The sequence below is a fragment of the Branchiostoma belcheri genome, unplaced genomic scaffold, assembly GCF_001625305.1.
Source record: "Branchiostoma belcheri isolate BF01 breed outbred unplaced genomic scaffold, Haploidv18h27 scaffold59, whole genome shotgun sequence".
Classification (NCBI taxonomy): domain Eukaryota; kingdom Metazoa; phylum Chordata; class Leptocardii; order Amphioxiformes; family Branchiostomatidae; genus Branchiostoma; species Branchiostoma belcheri.
Genome location: NW_017804231.1, coordinates 1,894,335 through 1,904,985, shown reverse-complemented (window position 1 = coordinate 1,904,985; position 10,651 = coordinate 1,894,335). Strand labels below are relative to the sequence as shown.

At 42.1% G+C, this 10,651-nt stretch overlaps 1 protein-coding gene across 1 annotated transcript; it reads left to right on the top strand.

Moving 5' to 3' along the window:
• The first annotated feature begins 295 nt into the window (after window positions 1-295).
• LOC109482151 (glycine cleavage system H protein-like) lies at window positions 296-4,082 on the top strand. Its single transcript, XM_019784854.1, has 5 exons — window positions 296-465; window positions 1,609-1,688; window positions 1,952-2,015; window positions 2,238-2,369; window positions 2,990-4,082. The coding sequence occupies exons 1-5, from the start codon at window positions 450-452 to the stop codon at window positions 3,091-3,093; spliced, it is 396 nt and encodes a 131-aa protein (XP_019640413.1). The 5' UTR covers window positions 296-449; the 3' UTR covers window positions 3,094-4,082.
• The last annotated feature ends 6,569 nt before the right edge of the window (window positions 4,083-10,651 follow it).

Sequence of the window (10,651 nt, the reverse complement as noted above, 5' to 3'; positions counted from 1 at the left end):
GAAGTGGAATTTCTTGTGTGTTTTTTCTAGGAACAGGCCAAAATCAATGCGCGCGCGGACGTCATCCATAAATTTACTTGGTGTGGCCTAAACTTTTTTCATGTTTCTTAGTTAATACTATTTACTCATTAAACAAGCAAAAAACGTTAGACAAATTTCAGAACTAGACCATTTTATTTCCTCCAAGAATTTGTAAACTACACAAAACTACAAACTTTTCCTAGAAAACTAGTTGATTAGGAACTTTGGGGACAAAAACCGGTTCGACAGCAACAGCCCCTTAATTAAATGTATTTAGATTTTGTCAAAGTGGAGATTCTTCTTCTTTGAGTAGGGCGACCACCTTCGACCTGTCAAAGATTTTGTCTCCGTGACGGGTTTACTGCGGTGGAGAGGTGGAGATTACTGGGCTTGTATTTTGGACTTAAAGCCCTCTAGATTGTTGAAAAATGGCAGTGTCCGCAGGTAAGTTATTCCATTCTTTGATGGTGCGTGGGAAGAAGGATTTCTCTCTGTAAAGGGTTCTGCACCTACATGTAGGCAGCTGGTATGCCGCAGAGTGGGTGAGGCGCGTCGGTTTTGAGCTGCTGAGGGTGTAGGTTTCGAACTGCAGTTAATAATCAGCGAGCCATTGTGGTACTCAGTGTAGGTCATTTTGGTCCCAAGCCTGGACAGGTCAGTGTGCGCGGAAACGTAATCTCTGTTACTATGGCGTAATAGCTGTAAGTAAGAAACAGTTGTATATTTTGCTCCAAACTGACTCGTGCCCCTATCAGAGTGCATGGACAGCAGACAACTGCTTTTAAATTACATCAAGGAGAGTAATTGTTACCTACAATCCATCCCGATTAGTTTATGCAGTCCCTTTGTGCTGTATTTGCATAAGCCTATGATTAGTATGAAGAAATGTTGTGTTTCCAGTTTCCCGACCGATCCTAGCAAAAAGCAAACAAACCTAGCCTTTTTTCCACCACATGTCACTGTCAGGCTGTAAAAAGTATAAATTTTCGATCTGACATAAGACTTTCAAAACCTCTGAAGTCTGGAAAATTATTTAACACATTTTCGAAAGCAATGTCTTTCTTCAGTAAATCGGTTGAAATATTTCTCAGACACGACTCATATGGCAAAAATACAAGCTCTCATTCTTACACATTTGTAATTGTTTTTTTTTGTAACTTGTATGTGTAAAAAATTATTTAGACTTTTAATGATGTAAAGTTTATCCATCTAGTTAAAACTTTTCTGTTATTCTTTTCTAAAAAGGTTATTTTCCTCCAATAACGCAACAATCTGTCGCTTAATTCATTCCGATGCCTTCTACAGGAATTCATTCTTTCGGAAGACCTACCATTTGTTATGCTTTTAGGTTTCTTCCTGTTTTACTTGTATGTCTGTAGTGTTTTTGTATTATTTTAATGATGTATTGTACATGTTATATGGGTTTTTTACCTGAAATAAAGAATGAATGAAAACCAAGCTCCTTGTTTTATCTTTTCGATATATTTTGTCTACTCTGACCCTTTACCTCTTCCCTTATGTCATGACTTCAATGATTTGAGCTTGTCATGAATAAAGAATGGTTCAAACAAACCTTCTCTGTTGCAGTGAGGAAGTTTACAAAGGAACACGAATGGATAACTGTGGATGGAACCACTGGTACTATTGGTATCACCTACCATGCTCAGGTGAGTACTACATGTGATATTAGTAGTACAAATGGTACAAATGTGCATTTTGTTTTTTTAAACGGATAAGTACATGTAACATAATTCTTGAAAATTGCAATGCAGGAAATGTGGGATTTATCCATAAATGCTTTCAGGCCATAGCAAGTAAATTTTATGGATGGCATCCTCCACAGACTCCAAATCTAATTTGATAGTAGGAAAAAAAGCAGAAAAAAATGAAAAGGTTGAACAATTCATTTTGAACATTTCACCCTTCACAGGACAAGCTAGGCGAAATGGTCTTTGTGGAGCTTCCAGAGGTCGGAGAGGAATTAAGCAAAGGAGGTGAGTATAAAGATAAAGCACTGCACTGTACAGTTTAAACTTTGTTCCAACACAAGAAAGGAACTCAGCATGAATTTTCAGCGGTCGATCTCGTCAACCTTTGTCAGATGCATGATCCATCCACTGACACTCCTGACATCATCACGCTTCCGGATGTCAGGAGAGTCAGCAAGTGCATCATTCAAATGCAGGACAGGTTTTTTTGGTCTTCTTGCCTTGCAGACGCGTGTGGTTGCGTGGAGAGTGTGAAAGAGGTGCGCGACCTGTACGCCCCTGTCAGCGGAGAGTGTGTAGAGGTGAACCTGGCCTTGCAGGAGGAACCTACCCTCGTCAATTCCTCCCCTTATGATGACGGTAAGAAAAAAACATACAACAATGTTGAACAAATCATTGAAGTATGGTCTAAAATAACAGACTCTTCATTTTCATTTCTTCACGCTTTCTTCTTTTGTATTTGAAATTGATTTTGGCATTCTACAAAATTAGTATTTGGTCAATTTGCAGCTGCTTTGTATGATTTATATAGTATGGTCGAAAATTTATTTTTCGAAACTGGTGAAAATTCATGCATGCGCGGATGCCATCCATATAATAAAATCAACATGGCCTTCTTTGAAACAAGCAAACTATCATTGCTGTTATACGTTAGAGTTTAGAACTCTTGTTCCAACACAATAAAATTATTCTCAAATTATTCAAGTAACTCAGTGAGACTTGTCACATGGCTTCTCTGAAGTGTGATGTCAACCCCGGGTCAAAGGTATCATAGGCTGGTAAACGGTGTCAGCCCCTGCCACGGCCAATGAAGGGAGAGGGGTCCTGATGTAAACAGCCTCTTTTACCCCTCTCAGGAAGTAGTCTTGTTCAGTGTCCAATATTCTTATAGTGTCCAATGAAAAAGAATGTCCAGGTGACTGTGTAGATTTGTTGTGAAACTTCTGAAACTAACATTGAATGATGTTTCACCGTTCCAGGCTGGATTATAAAGATGAAACTGTCCAACCCAGAAGAGTTGGACGACATGATGGATGAAGAAGCGTACCAGGCTTACCTGAAGGCGAATTCGATGGACGCGTAGACACCTAGCTCTACGCCTCGCTCTGGTCTACGCAGCTAGTCTTCTGATATTATGCCTGTCTACCTGGGGGGGGGTGTAGACCCCCGTTAAACTACACCTCCGGCCGGGCCGGTACATCTCAGGCCGGGCCGGTACATATCTCCGGCCGGGCCGCACATCTCCGACGGTCTCACAGCACTATAGCGATATTAGTCAGAACTGCAACATGTACTTAGAAGCGTACAGTGCTTGCCGCTCGTATGTTTCAGTGCATTTTTCGGCCTTTTATTCCCCAAATAAACGGTTTGTGATCTGTTATCGACATTTATTGCCGTTTCTTAGCACATTTTCGAAGTGTGCAAGGTGGTGACCCCTGCCTTGGTCCCCAAATACGTCCACAAACCGAGCGTTGAAGGCACGAGTCGAGCGACAAAGGCGCGAGCAATGGTGGAGCAAACAGTCGGACAGCTACAGGGGGTCCCAGAAAAGTCTACCCAACTTTGTAGGGTTATTGTTTTTGGTATTAGGGTATTGGCACATGTGAACGAAAATAGATGACTGTAGTGTACGTACATGTTATGATGGTATCAATCGAAAGTATATTCTACTTTATGGACAAACTAATACTAGTATCATGGATGCACTGATGGTCGCGTTGCACAAGGACACTTGGGCATAAACTTTCTTTAATTCTTTATTTCATACAATTATGTACCATGTAATTATGTATTAGGTATAATGTTATCAGGTGAGGTGAATTATATATGTGACATTATATTGAGCCGAAAATCATCGATATTACGATGTTAACACCAGGTTCATTGTTCACTGATTAGAAAAAAAATGCTTATAGATTAAAGCCTGGTGGAGGAAATCAATAGCATTAGCTCTCGGACATATGTTATGATGGGTATGTGGGAATATAGAAATGTGATTTAATGGTGAGTGACATCTCAGCATTTGCTTGGAACAAACATGGTCCAAATACAAACTAAATAATGCTTGTCATTGTGTTCCTGTCTGTGTATCAGTTGTCTCCCATGCTTTTGTGCCCTTTTAGAAAAAAAACTTCTTTTACAGAAACCTTTTTTTCATGTTTCTTTTCTTAATACTAGTCACACACAAAATAACAATAACATTAGACAAATTTCAGAACTAGACCATTTTATTTATTTCAGGAATTTGTAGTAAACTACACAAAACTGCAAACTTTTCCAAGAAAACTAGTTGACTAGGAACTTTCGAGAACTTTGCATAAACTTTTGCAAACATACCATTAAGTGTTCAGAGAACGTGCTTCAACTAAACAATACTGGTGAAATTCATCAAACCTTATTGTGATCACTAACGTTATCAGCTAGCATATGTTATAACATTTCTTCCCTTGGCTTCAGTAATACGTACATGTGGTTATAAAGAAAGCTTCAGGACAGAACGGCCGCACATATACTTGTGCAAAACGACAAACTTTTCTACAAAAACAGTAATATTAGGAACTCTGGAACTTTGAACAAACTTTCTCAAACGTACAATGAGGTGATCAAAGAACTTTCGAGCTGTCAAATCTGACTGCAACAGATAAGAGAGGGCGAATACCCCTCCAGAGCTATGATTCAAGAAGGACGAAACGTCCAGTAAAATGTTTTCTGGAGACCCTGTGGACTTCTAATATTGGTGCTGAGAAGCTCTCAGCAAATGGCAGAGGAGCAATCAAACGGGTGAAAATAGCCCACACTTTATTTCCCATAGTAAGTAGATAATCTTCCTGGCAATATGTACAATGGAAGTGCTTTATTATCATCAGTGAGTTTCATAGCAGAACGCCCCATATGTCTTCCAACCTCCTTTCGACTCACGAGTGTGGACTTTGCCAGAATTGCAGTCGACTAGAGTTTTTGTGGGTGAGAATCACGGTCCGGCCTCCAGCACCTGTGGAGCTTCCTCTATGGCGATCCTCGAGATCTCCTCTAGATATCGCGTCTTCACGAACACGGACCGCTTGTCTTCTTGCTCCACCAGAACCATCAGCGTCTTCTCGATTTCTCTCAGTTCCTCCAGACTTTTCCCAACTCTGTCGGGAAGATCGTAAGACACGGTCTCGGGCACTTTCTCGGCCAGACCCCTGATGTAGTCCATGACGTAGGGAGCCACGCTGGCCAGCTTTGTCCGGAGAGAGTCTGTGTACGAGAGGATCTCCAAAACATACGATTTCTTAGCCAACAGGTCATCCCACAGTGTGTCGATACTCGACATGACAACGTCGCGGTAACTTGGCTCGCCCGCGGCCGACACGTCGTCTTCATCAGGTTGACGAGGAGTGGAGTCATCTGTTGGACGCCCATTTCGCGACTCGTTGGACAGTGACGCGTCGTTCTTGTTGTCTTGTGGTTTCCTCTTCTTCATCACGTTTTGAAGCAGCTGACGGCAGCGTGTTGAGAAGCTCGGACGCTCGCCATTTCCCTTCGAGGCGGTCGCGTCTGTTGTACGATTCGATGCTTCGAAAGAACCCGATTCTGCTGACGACCGTTTCGTGCTGTTGTTACGGCCGGATGCTTCCCGCTCAATCGCGTTGAACACCTCAATCAGAGCGGCCTCGCGCTTCTTGTAGTCATCTGTGGACTCTTGAGCTTTCTCTGGTGCAGCGGACGTTTTGATATCGTCCGGTCTCGATGACTCGGTTTGGTCTGCAAGAAATGATTTGTGAACGTTTTAGTATACAAGGTCTGCCCATCAACCATACGAACGCAAGTAAAAGTTTGTTTCTGGCGTCATATTTTGTAGTAGAAACCATTTGAGACTTTCTTTATTGTTCTCCAATGACAATGATTTCAGGTACATAGACCCCCAACAATCACTTAGATCTCAGAGAGGGGGCTAGGTAGCCTGGCTGCGAGAGAGAGTGTGAACACAGGCTAGACATTCGTATACTAGTACCAAGAAATACAAAGAGAAATAGATAACGTCACTACATGTAGTTTATTTCTCACCGTGCTTTGTGGGTTCATTGTCGAGAGTCACAGACACCTGAAGAAATGGTTTCTCCTGGAATCCTGTGTTTTCTCCACCTCCACTCCGTACCATCTCTTCGCTGGCAGGTGTCCGTTAGTCCAGAGTGCCTGGGGAACGTCGACACGAACAGTTCCCAGCGTCTTCTCCCTGCACCGCCGAACTTTCTTTATTTTCAGAAGAACGACGTCGTCGTTTTCCGGCAGGCTAGCTGGAGAGAATTCCGCCGTCTCGTCCCAGACGTGGTTCCCTGATTTCTTGGTCCGGGTTCTCCACTTTTCCTCGCCGTGTTTCATGCTGACGAACACTTTTCCGTGACTGGGGACGTGTTTCGCGGAATGGACGGTCACGTTTAGCTTCGGTTTGCCGTCTCCCTTCCCTCCTACTCTCACCAGAGACAAAGTTTCCAGTACGGTGAATACGGCCGAAAACGTGCGATCAACTAACGTTCCCATCCTTACATAAACAGTTCGTAATGATGATTTTACGCAGCAAAGTTAGTTTCGGTACGACCGTTTACGAAGTGTTGCTGGTCGCAATACAAATCTAGCCGCGCATAAATGCTGTTCTAGAACTAAGCAACAAGACAATACAAGGGCGTTCTACCCAAACAAAGTTTTGCTTTTGACCTTGAATTACGTCATAGGGTAGAAACGACAATCTCTCTCTCTCTCTCTTTCTCATCTTTGTTTCAAATTCAATCCTGATTTCAATTCTGATTTATTCTTTTATGTTCTACATTAGTTCTACGTTATATCAAGGTTACACTATTGTTTCACTTATTTTGTTAGCGTGATTTTATGTATCATGTAGGTTGTTTGAGTTAGTTTGGTTTGGTACCAATTAGTTATTTGCTGAACGTTATTTGTTACTCTAGATTTACGTTTTCACACTTCTCATCATTAGCCCTCAAGATATCACTATGCCTAAGAGCTATCAACTTGATATGTAAAAAAAAAACAGTCCAGTAAACCGGGTTCACAGTTCCAGAACCTTTATTTGCCACACCTTGCGTATGCAGTAAAGCAAGACAGAATTTCCGAAAATAGTTTAATAAGGTTGGTAGAATATGATACCGTTCTTTTAAAAGCCAAATTATGGTATAGTATCTCTCCTCTTCTTACATTTCTATGTCTATCAGACAGCTTCCTACACAGGAAGGTGACCGGAGTGCTGCTTCTCGGTACCACCTGCATCACCTACATCTAGCGGTGAGAAGCAGTACTGCAGTCACAAGCTGTGTGATAGACATGGAAATGTAAGCAGACACTACTGGTTGTGTAAGAATAGCCCCAATATCCTAGGTCTAAGATAGAATTTGATATCAAAATCTATTAAGACAAGTCATTTATCTCAATATAATATCATGAAAAGACGCTATTACAGAAGATTCTTCTTAAGTATAATATCGTATTTTCCATTTAAATCTAGTCAGCTCACTAATTGGAAAATATAAACTTTCTAAAAGATTATCATTAATCAATATCGAACATTATTTATTGCTAATGGAACATCACTAGGCAAGCAAATTGCTAGGGGTTGTGGGGTCGTGTGGCGCAGCGGCAGCGTTCTCGACTCGGAACCAGAGGCCCCGGGTTCGAGTCCTGACATGTCACCGATCTTGTGCCCTTGGGAAAGGCACTTAACACGACTTTCCTCACTTCGCTCAGGTGTAAATGAGTATTGTACTGTCCCTGTGTTGGTGTCGGCATTAATATAAGTTGAATAAAACTTGAGTGTGTCGTCACCACGTCTTGTGATTACATGTTTCGGAATAAAAATAAAAAAAATTGCTAGGAGATTATAGCTCATCGATCCTGCGTGTACGCGTCTTCTTCCTGACGAATTTCACGCAGGGATGGCCGCTGGGACGCTAAGGAATAAAGAAGTTGCAATTATGTCAATGGAAAAATGCGAGCTGTTTTCGACTACCATACTCTTTCCTAAATGCTGAGTGCAGAGCAGAGAAAACAGTATGTACCATTTTTAAAGTCTTCTGTATGACTCGGCGAGGATCGAACTCACGACCAACCACTCTACCACCTGACCATTCTACAGGGTTAAACATTACATGGTATTTATATTCTCCTCACCATCACTCATCATGGTCGCCCTCCTTATTCTTCAGTTCTTCCTCCAGCTCCTCCAACTCCTCCTCCAGTTCCTCCTCCAGCTTCTCCTCGGCATCTTCCTCCGCCTCATCCTCCTTCTTCTCCCACCACTCAGCTGCAGGGTCCTGGGGAACAGCCACGCTGCCTACATGTGACAGATGAAGAGACATGTTGTGGTAAATGCAATTAGAAACGCAGCAGGAAAAAAATAAAGAAAAATATACCAAAACTAGAAACTGGCCATTAGCCACCGATGGTTAATGGACACTCCTTTGGCCATTGGATACTGCCTTGCCACCGTATGATCTGCTTGGAGATTAAGAAAGGCCGGCATCCAGAGAAATTGCAGCAAATTACTTCACCACATTCCCCGTCCCAAAAATGGACCTGTCCCCCTCCCACACACACAGCCTTGCCCAATACCTAATAATAATTACATACTACGTGGTGTTGGTGAGGCCATAATGCTATGAACAGATAGAGTTCCACGTACCATCCAGGCTAGCAATCCTCTCCAGCAGGTCCATGGCTGCCTCCCTCTCCGCTTCCTGCACAACTTCCTTCAGCACAGCAGCAGCATCTTGGAGAACTTCTTTCTTCTGATTCTCGCTGCGCTTTTCTGAAAAAAAAAAACAAACTCGTGTGGTAGCCGACCCCGTACTTAGTACATACTTTGGTCAGTACCATAGAATGATACCTCGATGTCCCCTGATCATTTTGTGATAGTCGTATTATGGTCCAGGTGGGGTATTATTGTTCTTATTCATTATTGTAAGCAAACGTGCCATTAATGAAGAATAAAGAAGCATAACTTGTGTAATACATATCCAAATGACGCCAACTTTGGTGAAAGTCGTAAGCTGGCTGTTTGATTGCTTGATACTAACAAAACTTGACTATTGTGCTCATGACACCAGTTTTAGTTGACACGTCAAGCCTCAACTCTGGGTCAAACGGGCGGATTACACTTGGCGCGCAAGAATACGCGGAAGTAAACCTCGAAGCTAAAATTAAAATTTCACCCCAAAATCACAATGTCTTACACTTTTCAGCCATGTTAACGTTTCATGATATTTCGTGAGTACATATGAGTACATGTAGGACAAAACAGGTAAATAAAGCGCGGATGAAAAGAAGTTACATGGAGAGAAGAAGAGGGCACACAACAGGTTGTTCTGGCTACGTCCCACACAGAACCAGAAGACAAATTGTAGAAGGAAATATTTCATCGTGATCATGAACTTACTGTTACAGTTTTTCCATTTGCCCTTCTGGAAGTCCGCGGTTAAAGCACACCAGAGATGGTCATGACTGTCGTAAGTACAGGAATGGTAGGTATTTCCATTGTACTTGAATGGAAAATGGCACCCTGAAAAATAAGGAAATGAGTGAAAGGCATGAGGAGGGCAATTGTTTGTCGACACATTCCCGTACCTAAAACTATACCAACACTTTGCCCAAGTCAATGATACTTTTTCTATCTATTCGAAGCTGCACACCATGAAGTCTAGCAACCGCCTCAGTTAGGGAATAATTTGGAAGGCAAATAACTGTGTATGGGATGAAAGAATAGCTTTTCATCTATAAGACCACCTGCCTTTTTGGTTTCTTCAACCTTTAATTAACAAAAAAAATTAACTCCAAAATTAATGCAAAAAAATTGGGAAGTTTCAGGAAGGATAATCCCATTGAAAAAAACTTCCAGCTGAAATGACTGATGCTGGCAGAAAGACACAAACATTGTCTATACGCGAGTACATTATCTGTCTCCCACACTAAAGCAGGCTGATTTTATACCCTTCCCGGAAGGGAATAATTATTGTTCTGTACTATGTACCTGTGTAGTCGACACAACCCGAGCAGTGACAGTGGTACGCCGTGTTGCCGCACCAGTACCGATTGGAACAGCATGGGGATTTGCCATGAGGGTCACATATGGCATTATGGTAATGCCATCCGCAGCGGAGATCACTTCGCGGGCCTATTAGGAAGAGAAGGACGAAAGTCATTTATCAGATAACCTTTATTGCACTTTCATGCCCTATATCGGGCTAACTAGTGCAAGTGAACAGATGGAAAGGTATATACATGTGTGTATTACAAGCAAGACTATTGATACTAATCTAACACACTAATGTAACTGATACTAATAAAACTACTCTAATGCAGAGGTTCGGCTTCTTTCAGGTAACGGGTTCTCCAGGCATTGAAACACAAGTTATGGCAAGAGGCACAGAGATAGAGCAGAAGGAAAAGTTTTACCTGTTACGATACTGTTCCGAATAGGATCCAACGGGTCGCCAAATTGAGATTCTACCAGGACTGTTGTTGCCAACATGACAGCTATCAGCAACGCACCCTTCATACTGGTGGAAGAAAAGATATGAAAAGAGATCAGTTTGTGTTTGTGTGTGTGTGTGTGTGTGTGTGTGTGTGTGTGTGTGTGTGTGTGTGTGTGTGTG

What these genes read in the sequence shown, in the direction of transcription:
- LOC109482151 (XM_019784854.1), top strand. An exon ending in GTATCACCTACCATGCTCAG is followed by an intron (nt 1,689 to 1,951) that starts GTGAGTACTACA and finishes CACCCTTCACAG; the next exon opens with GACAAGCTAGGCGAAATGGT. An exon ending in AGAGGAATTAAGCAAAGGAG is followed by an intron (nt 2,016 to 2,237) that starts GTGAGTATAAAG and finishes CTTGCCTTGCAG; the next exon opens with ACGCGTGTGGTTGCGTGGAG.